This window comes from Mesoplodon mirus (assembly GCF_964341445.2).
Source record: "Mesoplodon mirus genome assembly, chromosome: 5".
Taxonomy (NCBI): Eukaryota; Metazoa; Chordata; class Mammalia; order Artiodactyla; family Ziphiidae; genus Mesoplodon; species Mesoplodon mirus.
Window position 1 is genome coordinate 107,664,983 of NC_138980.1, and position 16,840 is coordinate 107,681,822.

At 37.7% G+C, this 16,840-nt stretch overlaps 1 protein-coding gene across 18 annotated transcripts in view; it reads left to right on the plus strand.

Moving 5' to 3' along the window:
• The window catches only part of MCTP1 (multiple C2 and transmembrane domain containing 1), a gene marked incomplete at its 3' end in the record, with an annotated part of 541,466 nt that overhangs the window by 166,044 nt on the left and 358,582 nt on the right, over positions 1 to 16,840 (plus strand). For 10 of the 18 annotated variants that reach the window (XM_082620973.1, XM_082620975.1, XM_082620974.1 and 7 more), the window contains exon 1: positions 14,103 to 14,298. The exons of the other annotated variants lie outside the window; for them this stretch is intronic. In XM_082620973.1, coding sequence (XP_082477099.1) covers positions 14,242 to 14,298 — 57 coding nt within the window. In that variant the 5' untranslated portion in view covers positions 14,103 to 14,241. Of the gene's footprint in view, positions 1 to 14,102; positions 14,299 to 16,840 lie in introns of those variants that run through there. 18 annotated transcript variants of the gene reach the window in all.

A 16,840-nucleotide genomic window follows, 5' to 3' on the forward strand; every position in this document is an offset into this window, starting at 1 on the left:
CATCCTCTCCATTGATAGCCATGCAGCAGAAGGCATTTCCCGTAGGAAACCTGGGAACTGCAGGAAGAGTGGGATCACCTCCTGCTGCAGCTTCAATCTGCCTCTACAGATTGAATCTGATTTTCTCTCTGCGGGGGGGACTTCTACCTCCACTGCACCCTTCCCTGGGCACACACACTGCCTGCCACCCACAGTCAGGATCAACCTGATAGATGGACTGCACTCTTTGTAGGGGCAGCAGTGAATCACTCACATCCCTGGTTCTGGCTCAGAACCCCCATTGCGTTTGTTGTACTGACCACAAAACATAAATACAGGAAAATTGTTACTTTGATTAAGAGGGGACTTTGTATGTGTCACATATATTGCTCTTTCCCTGATTGAACCAAAAAGAAGTAAGATTTTTTTTTCCCCCTTGTATATGCTATTTTGCACCTTGACAGGAAAAGCTATCCATTTTGAAATAAGAGGGTTTTGTTTCAGGATATAGAACTTTTTAAAACAAATATATCAGATATGGACTTTTTATTTATTATTCTTTTAAAGAATTCTAATTCTCTCATTCCTTCTGTTTTTTCACCATTTATCTTGTTAGGTGCTGTCTGAGCTTCCTGGATCTGTGGTTTGGTGTCTGACATTAATTTGGGGGAAATTCTCAGTCATTATTGCTTCAGATATTTCTTCTGTTCCTTTTTCTCTTCTCCTTCTGGTATTCCAATTACATTACATGTAGGTATACTTTGTAGTTGTCCCACAGTTCTTAGATATTCTATTCTACTTCTTTTCAATCTTTTTTTCTCTTTGCTTTTCAGTTTTGCAGTTTCTATTGACATAGCCTCAAGCCCAGAGATTCTTTCTTCAGCCAGTCTACTAATGAGCACATCAAAGGCTTTCATTTCGGTCATAGTGTTTTTGATCTCTGGCATTTCTTTATTTTTTCTTTTTTAGAATTTCTATCTCTTTGCTTACATTACCCATCTGTTCTTCATGTTGTCTACTTTTCCCATTAAATCCCATAGCATATCATCATATTGTTTTAAATTCCTGGTCTGGTAATTCCAACATCCCTGCCATATCTGAGTCCCTTCCCCACCCCCTACATTTAAAAACAGGCAAAAATAGGATTTTGCTTGTATTGGTCTATGTTCTGCAAACAGTGTTCTCTTGGGTCTTGCCACATCTGCTTCCTTCTCATCAGTTGGCTTTCTGCTCAAGGGTTACCTTTTCAAAGTGACCAACCCTTCTCTGCCACCTCAAGCTCTGCCCTCTCCTACCTGTCAGTCACTCACTATCACATTAGCCTATATTATTTTCTTCATATTTTTTAGTATTTAATGTTATTTATTTGCTTATAGGTTCATTTTCTGTCTCTTCTCACAAGTATGAAAATTCTGCTGTATTCTAAGACAGGACTGGCACAAAGGAGGTGCTCAATAAATATTTGTTATAAGGACATAAATATGTTAACATTAGTTATTCGTGAGAGTTGGTATTACAGGCAATTTTTAATCTATATTTTTCAGAATTTTCCTAATGTGTAAAAATAAACATTGATTACCTCTGTAATCAGGGAAAAATATTAAAAAGAATAAGCCCTTAAGTCCTATTACATATATGTTGGATCAATTATAATGCATAGTGCATTTAAACACTATGAAAAAGCCAAAGCATGATGGAATCACACAACATTGTGTAGCAGGGGCTCCCAGTAGAGCCACTTAGAACAATATCGTATATAATATATATTTTTGACTGATATATTCATTGATGGGTTGAGAGCTATTTTGAAAATTCAGCTGATTCTTTCTCTTTCTCCCCATTTAATATTCATGAAAAGACTTCACAACTAAAATCCTGCCCTTTATAAGAAAAGGTGTTTCAGGCCTTTTATGGTATTTAGCTTTTGTTCCTGAAGTTCTGCTCCCATTTATTTCATGTAGCTCTGAAAGATGCTAAAAGCTTTTGTGCTTTAGCATGCTGTAAGAATGAGAGCTTCTTCCATTTATGGAAACTCTTTTAAAGCAGACACATTTTCTCAAGGAAATTTTGAAATAACTCTTTGCTTTTCCCCTTCTCACTTTTCTTTCTTGCTTCACATGCACTCTGTGTCTTTCCTCCTTTTCCTTCTCTACTTCTAAGGCTCTCAGCAAGGCAGAAGCTGAGTAGCCTGTAATGACTCCTCTTGGAAGTTTCTCTGTTGTTACCAACCGAAGGTATACTGGTTGTAAGAGGTTTATTCCTTTTGTAAATGTATAGCTGTATCCAACTGAATAAGCATTTAAGAGTCTCCATTTAGCCTGCTTGAGAATGAAAACGTTCTTTGGTGTTTTGTCCACCAGCTGTAATGGGGTCATCAGTTCCCTCTTAAAGAAGCTGTTGAAATACTTTGCTTTTTTTCCTCCTATCAAAAATTTCTCTCAAGAAGTCACAATATCCACAATGGAAATATTGAATACTCTTGTGTGTCACAGATGGAACACTGGCATGTGCTCTTCTAGTTTTGTTTAGCTGAAGATGTGGAATTTTTAAATGTGTCCTTGCCCATATGTCTTCACTGTCCTTAAGTCAGCTTAGTTCTAACTCTTAGTCCCCGTTCAGAGAGTGTCTGAGGCCCTCACTTCTGTAAGTGTCACAGTCTTCCCCTTGGAGGTCTTGTCAACCTTCAGGGCAAGGAACCCATAGCACTCTGTGCCTCCCCTTACTTCAAACCCAGTCACCACTCCCCCACCACCCCACTAACGTGGTGTATCAATTCATTTCTTCAATGAGTTTAAATATAGGGAAAGTCAAATAGAGTCCCTGACTTCAGGCTGCCCAAATCCTTGCCCAAATCCAGCATAAGGTACAAAGAGCAGGGATGACACCTCAATTTCTAGTCAGTTATCTTGACACAAGTATGAGACTGGCAGAAGCAAAGTAAAGATGAGAGATCAGGACACCTTCTTTTCCCAAGGGTAGCACTGTAAAGTTGAAAGTGGGTTGGGCGCAGTTATTTTCACAATTCCCTGAGTTCTCACTGCTCTACAAATAAACCAGCTCTGCTTCACTTCTGACCTTGTTACTGTGTCCCTTGCTCTGTGATCTTTTCCTCCTAATTTTGTTGTCCTTTGCTATTGCAATGTCTGGAAGCTGTTCATTAAAACAAACAAACGAAAACAAAAACACCTCTGTATGCCAAACATCTTAAACTTCTTGGAGGAAATGTATAAAAATCTAACGTAGATAATAAAAGGAAAATAGTCTGCCTTGGGAAGAACTAATCAGTAAGAGGCAAAGAAAAAAAAGAAGTGCACATACCAAGAATTTTTTTTACAGAGGTAATTTGGGAGTGGTTGTTTATTACAGAAAGAATAAAGGAATATTTAGAAAAAATACCTACAGTATATAGTGTTAACAGAAAATTTAGAAAGTCTCAGAAATGGTAATAGCAAATGTTACGCTTAAGACGTTGAGAATTGCTTATATTTCCATACATTAGGTGATAAAGCAGAACTATGTTTGTATTTATAGTTCAGTACTTACCAAAATCAGATTATTAAGGTTTAGGCAAAACAGTGTATGATCTGCTTATGAAGAAATGTTAGTGATTTTCATAACATTTCATATTTTCTTAGTCACAAGTTATTTTCATCAGGGATGTCTCAGTTTATATGTACAAACTGTTTTAACATTTGAAAGTGGATTAATTCTTTAATTTTTTTCCTTCAATTCATTAAAGGGATATCAGTATTATTAATTTGGTAATTCAATTTTGCATAATTTGCATGTTATCAGTCAGGACTCCATTATAGATCCTATTAAAGATCCAGGAACAAAATATTTTGATAATTGATTTATTCAGTAAACGTTTAATGTTTCTATAAAGATAAGAAATCATTCATGATCTTGAGGTGATTACAGTTTAGTGGCAGAGATCCAAATGGGAAAAAAGAGAAAGGTCTGGGACATAACTTGATCAGCTTTATCTTCTAGAAAATTTATGTGGAATGAGGAGAAATAGAAGACAGCAAGCAGCGAAAACAGAGGGTACTCCAGTTGTACTTTGCTGCATAACACACTACCCCAAAACTTAGTGGCTTAAGACAGCATCAGCCATTTATTTTGTTCATTGACAGGTAATTTGAGCAGGGCTTGGTAAGAGCAGATTGTCTCTGCTCCATGCAGTATCACTCAGCTGGGGGCTAGAGGATCCACTTTCAAGATGGTTTATGCAAACACCTGGAAAGTTGGTGCTGGCCATTGGCAGGGAGCTCAGCTGAGGCTATAGGCCTAGCATTTCTCCATATGGGCCTCTGCATGGGGTACTTGGCCTTCCTGTGGTATGGTGACTGGGTTCTGAGAGCAAGCCCACGAGAGAACCAGATGGACTGTGTACCAGCTTTTATGAGCTACCCTCAGAAGTCATATAGCATCACTTCTGCTGTAGTCACAATCCTGCTTAAGGTCAAGAAGTCTCTTATCATCTCTTGATGGGAGGAGTGTCAGTTCCTTTGCGAGAAGAGCATGTGCAAAGGGAGAGATTTTTTTGTGCCTCTTTAGAAAATACAATCTTCCATAATCTACCATGTGGCTACAGCTCACATCCTCTTCACATGCCAAATGTACTCATCTTCTTCCCCATGACCTGGTGGGCAGGGCCAAATCCCAGTGCATCTAGCTCCACAGCCCTGGGGGGTGGTCTTAGGGCTGTTGCTGACCTGCTGGTGGGAAGGGCTGGGTTGCCAGGTGGCTGGCTGTGGAGGCCAGGGAGTTCCAAGACTGGTGCTGCCCTGATAAAGTAGTCAGATTTTTAAAACCTACTCTTTTAAAGACCATGGAATATTGCCTCAAAAATGACTTTAAAATTCCTAAAATGGTTTTATGAAATGGAGACAATGCAAGGAAGAATGGAAGTAGCAAGAGAATGAGAAGAGAAGTATGAAGGGGCCCCAGGAGATGGGCTGAGTGTGGGCTGTGTTGAGAATTCTCAGGTATAAAACTAGGGAAGCAGTACTGCTAGGGGAGTAAGCTATGTTTTGATGACCAGACTATGTGAATTGTGTAAGCAAAGATGGTTGGACTGTTTCAGAGAAGAGAGAACTGAAAGAAAGAAAGCATTATAGGTATTGTCTCTTTTTGTTGAGTGCCAGTTTATGAGCTGGTTCAGAAGCATGCTCTATCTCCCAAGATGACAGTTTCTGGAAAGAGTTTATAAACTTAATCAAACACCAGAGACCGTAGGGGAATGCAACATATCCCACACTTAAACAGATCTTCTGAATTCAGGATTGAGTTAACTTTGTAGACCCTGTCTGGGAGGGTCTAAATTGGATTAAGTGGTATAGCAACCAATGAAGGCCTTTTCTCACTATTTAAATAGAAAAGTTCCCTTCACATTTACTATATGAGTCAGAAGGTGTTATTTTTCACCAAATCTATTCCAAAGTATTATTTTTAATAAAAGTTGGCAATTTATGGATCTGAAAGTTCCATTTTCAGTTTAACAGAAAGTGTGGTTTAAAGTCAGATGTGTCCACATCAATTTCTTTATGTTCAATGCACTTTTATTCTGAAATTAAGCTTCCCCAATTTCTAAGAGAAAATGACCTTTAAATTAAACTCTGGAATATTTGATTCATCTTAGATTTCTCAAAAGTATTCCAATCTTTACTTCCCAGAATTTATAAGTGCAGATATAAAAAGTATTCCTTTAATTTCCTCTGCAATACTGAGGAAAAAAAGGTATAGAATTAAATTTGTCACCCTCCTTGGATATATCTCCTAAGAATAATTGTATCTAGGCCTGTAATATTTTATGGTGGTTACTTACTTCATAATTATCAAATATAGAAGAATTGCAGTTTTTCTAATTGGTATATAGTAAAGAGAAATGATATGGCATAAATTTTTCCCCTTGTGTTTCTATCTACCCTCCTGAAAAATTGCACTTACAATAGTATAGAAATTAACATTTGAAATTTGAATCTTCATCATTTCTTCCAAGGAAACATTGTAAGAGTAGCACAAGACTGAAAGCGTGGACATTGGAGCCAGACTGCCTATGTTTGAATCCTGGTTATGCCACTTACGGGGCTGTATAATCTTGGGCAAGTTACATAACTTCTCTTTGCCTCAGTTTCCTTATCAGAATAAGGATATTTTAGTGCCCACTTCATAAGGCTATCATGAGGAAGAAATTAGTTAATATTGGTAAAGTACTTGGAATGGTGCCTGGCATATAATAAGTACACGGTGCATGTTTGGTGTTAAACACAGTGAAGTGAAGTAAAGTATACAGACAACAAGAGCATAGTGTTTAAAGGTGTGGATTCTAATCCCAACTCCGCTACTCGTTAGCTGTGTAAATGTGGTCAGGTTACTTAAGCTCCTTAAGCCTCCATTTCCTCCTTTGTAAAATAATTGCCAAAAATAGTACTAGCTTCACAGAGTTTCTGAGGATTTCATGGGATGGTCTTTAGCAAGCACATAGCACAATATCTGCTTCCTAGCGCTGATGATTGCAGATATGTATTTTCATTTCTGTGGGCATTCTGTCTGTGTTCATTGGGTTTTCTCTTTGATTTCTTTACTTCACACTTCTAGGTCACTTCTGGACCTTCATAGAATCAGATAGGAATCCTTTGAAAGGTATGGCCATGGGGGCAGAGTGAGGGTAAATGAGGTTGTAAGATAAATTACTTAAGCTCCCAGGAGGCCTTGCAGGGTGGACTTGTGTTAGGGCATTTGCCACTATCCATGGTCTGGCACAAAGCCTTGTGGGCCCAGAAACCACGCTCATCAGCAGTTCCAGAGCCCATTTGTCCCCCAGAGCTGGGCTCATATTAACAAAGCTCATATGACTAATGTACAGAATCAGAATGCCAATGTTTCCATTTACAATGAGAAGTGAAACTGCTGGGGTCTGGTGGCTCGTGTCCCCACCCAGCCCTTTCTGTGCCTGTAGGCAGGCCACCACTAACCAGCCTGCCAACTTATTAATTTATAATGGGAGACATAGCTGCTGAGTTGCTCCTTAATTTCCTCAAATTTCCAGCAAGTTCTCCCTAAAGTCATGTAAACAGGGTACCAAATTCTAATCAGAAAGTAGTTTGGTGAGCATGGCATCAGAAGACAGTTCATTCTCAGCCTGATGGGTGTAATGGAATTAGATGCAGATTTATAATAATAAGGGACATGCCACCAGCCCAGAGCACCCTCGCCCAGCATTTGAATGGCCATGCCCTATGCTTGCTTCTGAGATTGCTTTGCACCTATTTCCTTGTCTGGACCATGTTTTTATACTGGCAGAATCAGTATGTTTAATAGATTATTGTCAGGTCTGAGGATCCAAGACTGGCTGTTCCATGGGTACATCTGACCTTCAAAAGCTTTAATTTGTCTCATACTATATAGAGGCTAAGATTTAAAAATCAGGAGTATTCACATAACCAGAAAAATTGGAAAAAACATTTGAAAAGTCCAGAGATCTAGCCTTCCTGGGCCCTTCCCACATGGGGTCAACTCTCTGGAGCTGAGCACAGACTGTCCCCCTGCAGATGAGGCTGGAGTACTGCCCTTCAGTCCATGCACGCAGGTCCCCACCAGGTCCACGACATTGATGCATTACCTACTGGTAATGCACACGCCTTCAGGCGTTTGAGTTTATATCATTCTGACAATTAAACTTGCCTTTATTTATCTATGTGCTCTGACCTACTATATTTTTATTTCAAAGGTTAATTCTCAAAGGGCAGTCTTATTTTCTCTTTTCCAGATTCATTTTACTGTCACCCCCAAGTGACAAATTGAAAACACATTTGAGTTTGTTAAGTCCTAGAGGGTTCCAGTAATAGAAGACTGAAGTGTAAAGCTGATAGCTTCAAGGAAGTAGGATACCCTTAATCTTTGCAGAGGAAATATGTGATGCTGCTGGCCACCTTTCTCTATTTCTAGCTCGAGTCCTTTCTTCCTCCTGGGTGAAGAATATTAAGTACTTTCATATTCTATACTTTTTAAAATGCTCTAGATACTACCTACACTGAAAGAAACATACTATGAACATTGTATTTACAAAAGTGATAAATATGGATGTTTTGTTTATAGATGTATTTACCATGGAATTTCTTTAAGGAATAAGAGCTTATTTTTAACTTCAGTATTACAAATTATGAATAATCAGATACAGGAAGATTTGCCATTTGTTATGATTCCTAAGAACTAATGGCTTTTTTGTTTTTTAACTTTCATGAATGGAGAAAAGGTCATTATGTAATTGGATTACTGATCATAAAAAGGAATTAGCTTCCCAAGGAAGCATTTTTTTCCAGTGAATAACCTGCCCCTTAATTCCTATTAATCTTCTAAATAAATTAGGATTAATTTATGAGTGACCTATTTCGGAAAATGGATTTGCTTGAGAAAAGAGAAATGTCAGTTGTAGATCCTCCTATATCTCACAGGTCTCTTTTACCTCAAATTTGACTACTTGATATAATCTTTGGGGTGCAAGGTAATAATAATCTTTTGGGGTGCAAGGTAATCTTTTGAATAATCTTTGGGGTGCAAGGTAATAACATATTCTCTTCTCTCTGCCTAATAGCATCTTGTATATATCTCTTACAATAACATTTACTCCATCTTACTTAAACCAGTCCTAAATTAAGTAATGAATTAGCACAATCTCTGGCACAGAGTTATTTCTCCATTTCACCATCTTCATCATCTGCTCCTAAGTTTTCTTTCCTCAGTTAGACTCCATATTTCTTGATGATACAGATTGCTTCATGTGTGTGCACAATGTGGGGCACATAGCAGGTACTCAGTAATTGATGAACTGAACTCATTGGAAATAGGAGATCTCAGATCCTCTTTAGATATGCAGTCTGCCATTATTTTTGGAAATGCTTCAGGAATCATGACTGAGGAACACTTGATTTTCACCATAATTTTGACTCAAGAAATATAGACAAATAACTGGAAAAAATAAAGTTTTAAATTAAAAAACCATAAAATTTTAAAATAATGAACCACAAAAGATATTGTGAACAATGATAAAACAAACCACACACTGAACATGATATCTATAGCTCATATAATTGACAAAGGAGCTGAACTGTAATATAGAAAGACCTTCCCAAAAATAAGTAAAAGAAAGACAAACAACCCAATAGGGAAAAGGCCAATAATAATTAGATAAGATGCTCAACTTCAGTAATAATCAGGGAAACCATAGTTTAAACACTGAGATACTATACCAGTCGCAAACAAATGGCAAAAATGTCAGAGTCTGGAATATCAGTACTGTGGATATTGTTTCTAGGAACCTAGTGCAAGGAAGACTCTCATACACTGCTGGTTGAATTGTAAATTAGTCTAATTATGTTGGGATGCAGTTTGGCAATTTCCAGTAAAGTTGCAGTTGTGTATATCCTTTAACCCTACAATTCTATCCCCTGTTATTCACCTTGAGAGAAATTCTTGCACATGTACAAGAATTAGAGTAGTTTAATAATAGCAATAAATTAAAGACAACCTAAGTTTACCAACAGGTGAATGGATGCATGGATTGGGATGCTATATAGCAGTTAAAAAGAATAAACTATGTAGAACTACATGAAACCTCAAGGTAATGCTATGCAAAAAAAACCCAAAAACCCAAAGCATCTATATACCATGATACCATTTTATGAAGCTTAAAACATGCAAATCAGTATCTTGTTTATGGATAAACACATATATAAAATATAATATATATATTATATAGATACATGTATAATATAAATTTATATATATATAATATAAATTTTTATATTAATAAAATATAAAAAGATGTATGGGGATGATGAAAGATAATCCTATAGAGTGTTTACCTTAGGAGGGAATGGAAGGAGATAGAATAGGCAGGGGCATATGGTGGCTTCCATTGTATCTGCTATGTTTTATTTCTTCCAGGAAATCTGAAGCAAATTTGGCATAATGTTAAGATTTTCATTGGAGGCAAGGATAATGGGAGGAGAAGGTCAACAGACTCTGTAGGAGGTTTAAGTTACCAGGATAAGTGGGCTTTGAGAATAAAATAGAGCAGTACTTACTGTTAACAAACACATCAGTCTGTCAGCACTGTGTAAATTCCAATTCTGCTTAGCTTTACTAAGCATCAAAAGGGCCCTTGGGCTTCCCTGGTGGCGCAGTGGTTGAGAGTCCGCCTGCCGATGCAGGGGACGCAGGTTCGTGCCCCGGTCCGCGAGGATCCCACATGCTGTGGAGTGGCTGGGCCCGTGAGCCATGGCCGCTGAGCCTGTGCGTCCGGAGCCTGTGCTCCGCAACGGGAGAGGCCACAGCAGTGAGAGGCCCGCGTACCACAGAAAAAAAAAAGGCCCTGACTCCTGTCTCACACTCTGAGCATCTTTAGCTGTGTGATTTTTAAAGAGGGAATACTGTGGAAATCTAGGGGAATATAAAAGCAGGAGGTGGTACCTAAGATAATGTGAAGATTTCTGAGGACTAGATCAAGCCAATAAAAACAACAAAGGTTTAGAGTTTCTGTTAATTAGGACAGCAGTTGTGCCCAATTCAGAGACCAGAAGCCTTTCAGTGAGCTGATAATAGGCCAGTTTATTTACTGTGATCCAAGACTATCTAAATTAATATAAAGATTATTATTATAAATATTTGGCTGTTGATATGTTGACAGTTGAATAAATCCAAGCTGTATTTTTATGAAGTCAATAAAAGTGCTTTCAGGAGGCCAAGAGAAAAAAAAATCAAAAACCTTAGCCAATCTTAGAAGGTGCACTGGAGATTCTCTTGTAGCTTGCTGTCTGTTCCTATCTGTCTCTGTCCTGTCTTTGTCTCTCTCAACATATCTTTTAGCCACACTGAAAAGGTAGACAATACATAAATTTGGGCTGGTAAAGAATGGAAAGAGTGGGGTAGAAAAGAGCACTTTCACTTCTGTTACATTGTTTTAAAGAAATAACAAGAGTAGTCCACTCAGAGTGAGAATGATGTAGTACAATGAGAAATATAAAATATCAAGTTGTTATTTTATTTTAAAGAGTAACATGTTCTTTTCAGATTACCTAAGGCATACACAAATTCATTTTCATTTTATGAGATTTATGCAATAGGTAATAAACTAAGCAAAATTATTGGCTCTCTCCTTGTTCCCCATCACCCTCTTATTTCGAATCTCTTTCCCAGACATAACCACTTGTCCACAATTGGTGTGCACTCATCCAGACCCTTTTCTATGACTTTGTATATAAAAATTCATGTACCCAGAACTGGGATAATGTATTTTTCTGCAACATGTTATTTCCATGTAATGTCTTTTAGGGAGCTTTCATGTCAGTGCATCTAGATAGCCTGTTTTTTTATTAGCTACATAATATTCCTTAGTATAGATAACTCATTATTTATTTAACCCTTCCATTGTGCATGGCCCATTGCAAAGTTTCCAGTATTTTTACTATTATAAAAAATTCTGCGGTGAATATTCTAGTACATCTATCATTGCAGCAGAGGGCAGATGCAACTTAATGCATGGCCAGATCTAGGAACTACAGTAGTGTTGTCCAGAATCTGCCTTTCTCATCTTCAACTTTGGCTTTTTTTTGGTTGGCCTCATTTTCAGACAACCTCACTTCATGTGGTAGCAAATATGTCAAACAGAAGTTCCAGACTTACATTCTACAAACTTTACAACCTCTCTCCCAATGTCAGCAAAAGTGTAAGGGTTGCCTCTCACTGGACCAGCTTGGGTCATGTGCCCATCCTTGACCCTATCACTGTAGCTCTGTGGATAGTTTACACTGGTCAGTCAGGCCTGGGTCACATGCCCACTTCTGGGGCTAGGTCAGCATGATGTAAGCCACATGGATTGAGAGGGAGGGAGGAATAGGCGATTTGCTAGATAAAAACGAGGATTATGATACTAGTAGAAGGAGGAGGCATGTTGCTGCTCAGGCAAATATATAATTGTCACTACAAATGTCTTATAGATAATATTTTATGTTTTTGTGAGTAGCAGATAAATAGATTTACTAATGGTATCTAGATTTATGTCATAAGGACCAAAGGATTCTTATAATATCTTTCAAAATCTTTGCTAGAGTAATGAAACAAGTATATAGTTTCTATATAATATTGTGTGTGAAAAGAAAGCATGTTATAGATTGAGGATCATTAACATTATGAAAAAGAGATAGTTTTTCAATTTAGGAAAGTGTTACCCAATATATTTGCTAAATATTCAGTGACAATGATAGATTGTATCAACGACATGATAGATACTTGGTCTTAAATCACATTTCTTAATATTCTACTATTTGCCAATCCATAATACAACTTCTGTATTTTATTTATTCATTTATTAAACAACGTTTATTAAATTTTGCTATGGACTGATCACCATGCCAGGGGCTGGGGATGAAATACCGACTACAAGATCCCTGCCCTCAGGTTTCTTACATTCTTGTTAGGGCCCACAGACTATAAGTAAGTAAACAAACAAATAAAGAAGAAAATTCCAGGCTGTGAAGGAAATGTAAAGGATCATGAGATGCAAAGTAATTGGGGAAGGTCGTTTCAGGTAAGGTGGTAAGGGAAGCCTTCTCTGAAGAGAGCATTTGAACTGCAACTGAGGACTAAGAATGAACCCGAAACTCTAGACCTATGCTGAAGCAATATGGTAGCCACTAGCCATGTATTGGCCATTGAGTACTCAGATGTAGCTAGTTCAAATTAAAATGTAGTATAAATGTAAAATACACATTAGCTTTCCAAGACTAGTACAAAAATTATAAAATATTTAATTAATTTTATATTGATTATAGGTTGAAATGATAATATTTTAGATATATTAAGATAAACATTATTTTTTTTTTTTTTTTTTTTTTTTTTTTGCTGTACGCGGGCCTCTCACTGCTGTGGCCTCTCCCGTTGCGGAGCACAGGCTCCGGACACACAGGCTCCGCGGCCATGGCTCGCGGGCCCAGCCGCTTCGCGGCATGTGGGATCCTCCGGGATCGGGGCACGAACCCGTGTCCCCTGCATCGGCAGGCGGACTCTCAACCACTGCGCCACCAGGGAAGCCCCAAGATAAACATTATTAAAATTAAGTTTACATGTTTCTTTTCCCTTTAATGTGATGACTAAAATGTTTAAAATTACATATGTGGCTCACCTTATATTTCTACTGAACAGTCCTGGTCTAGATGGTTTCAGTGTATTTGCTATTATTGACATGTGTGTTTTCAGTTTTTTGTCCTTGCTGTTGGTGATGGCAACTGAATTTATGTAGTAGATTTTTCTCCAAGGATCTATGTCTATAATGTTTATTGACTGAGATGTCGAAACGTAATAATTCAATGTGTGATTAAGCTTAGTACAGCTCAGAGTTAAGAGGTATTGGGAGGTGGGAAAAGCACAGAAAATTGCCGCAGTTACTAGAGAAGTTGTGTCATTAGTCATGTTTCTTTAGAAATGTTCACAAAACAGATAAAGGAAGGCTCTGAGTTGGAGAGGTAGGTAGAGCTCGCATCACACGGTAATGACAGCGTAGGACAGGATTTCTGTGGGAATCAGCGACAGCAAACCACGAAGATCTATTTCCATTCTCTACTTAGTGAAGAAGATTCTATTGTGTTTTGTGGAATTGCTACTTCTTGCATGTTAAAATGGAGTTTTATCCTACACTGTGTTTGCACTGACGGAACATTAGTGACTTTAGTGTGCCTCTTTTTGTATCTCTGTCAGAGGGATGTTGGCAAGTTCACACACATTTAATAACATTATACTGATTCACGGTGGGGAGCAAGCAGGGTAGTTTTTCTTTGTGCCATGCTGTTATTCGAATTCCCATTTGCGGCTTGTGCCACAGGGAAGAAGTTGACTAAAAATGCACGTATGATTTAGCGGGTGAAAATTTTCAGTTTTAGTTTCTAAACATTTGAGGCCCCCAAATGTGATGTTTGTTACGCAATCTAAGTTTTATGAGGGGAAGCTGTGTCCCTACTGGTTTGAGAGAGAGTTGAGTCATATCCTGTGAATGTGAAGCAACGGTGTTTAAACATCACGGGTTCCTCTTACTTTCATTCTAAGTCGCTGCCTTTTAGAGCAGCAAGTGCTATCTGCGAAGAGGCTGCTACTAGCCCTTGGAGGAGAACAGCCTCTCTTGCCGGGATTCAGTAAAGAAAGCCAAGTCTGAAGATGCAGTTCTGTCACTGGAGTGAAAGATGTTTTGTTTGTTTCTAATCAACTATGCTGTATAGCTGCAAGCTGAAAAGTGTCTGTCATTTGCCAGTTATTTATAATAAGGTAAGTGTTATATTTTGGTTCACTCATTGTATTGTGGCAGCCTTGAATTAATGTGGCAGTTGTAGTATGTGATCTTGCCTCAGAAAATGCCTTCTCACAGGGTCTTGACAGTGGCTTTGAGATTCTCATGCAAATAATTTTAAATGTATGGTACAGTCCATTTGTGAGATACTTATTAGATTGAGATTGCTTGTATGATAATTTTTAATGAAAAATATAGTGCCTGAGATGTGGAAAGATTATAGTAGCTTTATGTTGTTTTTTTCTTAAGGATTAAGTTGTACCAGAATTATTTTTTTCTTTTTGCTACTCTGTTGTCTTGGTTGAAGGTGAAACGTGAATGCATAAAATTCATACGATTATACTTGGATTTTTATTCTAAATAATCATAGCTCAACAACTATGTTTCTCCATTACAAAAAAACGTCTTAGTAATTTTTAGAAAAAGTTGAAAGTTGAAAAGTAGCACCTCTTGCTTAGGCTTTTTATTTTAAGTGAAAGGCCATCATATTTTTAAACTTTGGCTCTGTTTGTTTCAAAATGTGTGTGAGTTTGTCACAAGTCCATTTCCTCAGTTGTTGGAGACACATATACGTTGTATGGATGGAGAAATCTGTGGCTAGAGAAGTGAACAAGAGGTTTGCTTTTCAAATTCTCGAAGCTTGCTGCAGAAAGGTTGGGGTGGAAGACAGGAATGTTGTCTTGGTTTTTATTGATTAAAGAAATTACATCAAATCAGAGCTAAAGGTGTGTCTGGTGTCACATCACTTTAGAAAATCATATTTAAGTCTGAATTCTTTGGAGGTAGAAAAGGTTAATTTGATTGTGAGAGCTATAGCTGTGAATTTGTGAGACGTTGCTGAATTGAGGGGTTTTGTATGTTTAAGGACAGTTGGCATTACGATACTTTTTTTTAATTGAACCACTATCATGCTTAGAGATCGTTTCATTTCTATTCAAAATTATGCCCACTACAAAATTGCTAGATTCTAACTACAGCTTGGAGATTATTTTCCATTAGATATATACTCAATAGCTCAAGTTTTACAAAGGTTAAAGGGAAGGCATGTAGTTTTCCTCTTCTGTGACGGGGAAATTAAAATTAGTTCAACTTCCAAACATATTTGAAGGCAATATTCTGAATTAGAAGAGGAAAACTTTAAAGAAAATGACTTAGCACTTTGAGAGCCCTTGGGACCTTGCATAGTGAAAAGGCACATATCCCAAAAGATTAGAATATGAGATGTTATGAATAGAATATCCTGATGCTTGATATGTATAAAACTTTGCTTTTTTGCCAGGGCAGGGATGGGGCTGTTCTGGTGAGTTAAGTATTCTGCCTGAGACTTTTTTCTTATGCTATATGTGGATTATTAAATGTCAATAAAAAGATAGAATGTAATACATCTACATCAAGACAAAAGCTATCTTATTGCAATTTGCACCGTTTCAGATTCTTAAATATGGAATATAATGGCCGTCCAAACTGTTGTTATATATGAAAACTCAGACCGATAAAATGTTGTAAAATCAAGATTTGATAATATGCTCTGTTTCAATTGTAGACTTAATTTTTTATGACATTGTACAGCCAACTGGTAGGTACCTGATTAGATTATTGTTTCTCCTCCTTTCTTTCTGTTTTCCCCATCCTTTGGCTGTTTTCCTGCTTCTTTGCCCTTCCAGGAGGAGTGTGGGTAATGGGCAGAGAGAGAGAAGGAAAATGAGCAGACCAAATAGTGTAGTGCTTTTATTTCTCACCTCTCATGATGGTTTTGATGAGAAATGAGGTCAGGAAGAGGTTAGATATAATGACAAAAATGAGTCTTTTAGATAACCTTTTAGATTTCAGTTAATCAAGAAATTCCTTGACCTCTGAGATGAAGAATAATTGGGAGCTTGGTTGGGACAAGCTTATCTACCTTACAGAATTGTTGCAAAGATGAAATATCACATCTGTTGTAGTATTTTGTTAACTGTAAAGTTTATTTATTTATTTATTTATGGCTGCGTTGGGTCTCCGTTGCTGCGCACGGGCTTTCTAGTTGCAGCGAGCGGGGGCTGCTCTTTGTTGCAGTGTGCAGGCTTTTCATTGTGGTGGCTTCTCTTGTTGTGGAGCATGAGCTCTAGAGCACGGGCTCAGTAGTTGTGGCTCACGAGTTGCTCCATGGCATGTGGGATCTTCCCGGACCAGGGCTCGAACCCGTGTCCCCTGCATTGGCACATAGATTCTTAACTACTGCGCCACCAGGGAAACCCTAACTGCAAAGTTTTATACATATTTTTGAGGAATTGTTTTTGTGTCTTCTTGAAATAAAGGTACTGGCAAGACATCAGAGATACTCAGAATTCCACTCTGGATTCAGAATACTTATTTTTAGTAATAAGGGTCTCCTTTTTCTCTCTTTTTGTAAACTATTTTACTTGTTAATTTCCAACCTATATAAAAATAGTATGCAAAGGTAAGCTGCAAAAAGAAAAATAAAAACCCAATTTTACCTAAGCCTCAAGTGCTGTTTAAAACTTTCAAAGAGCTGGAGGA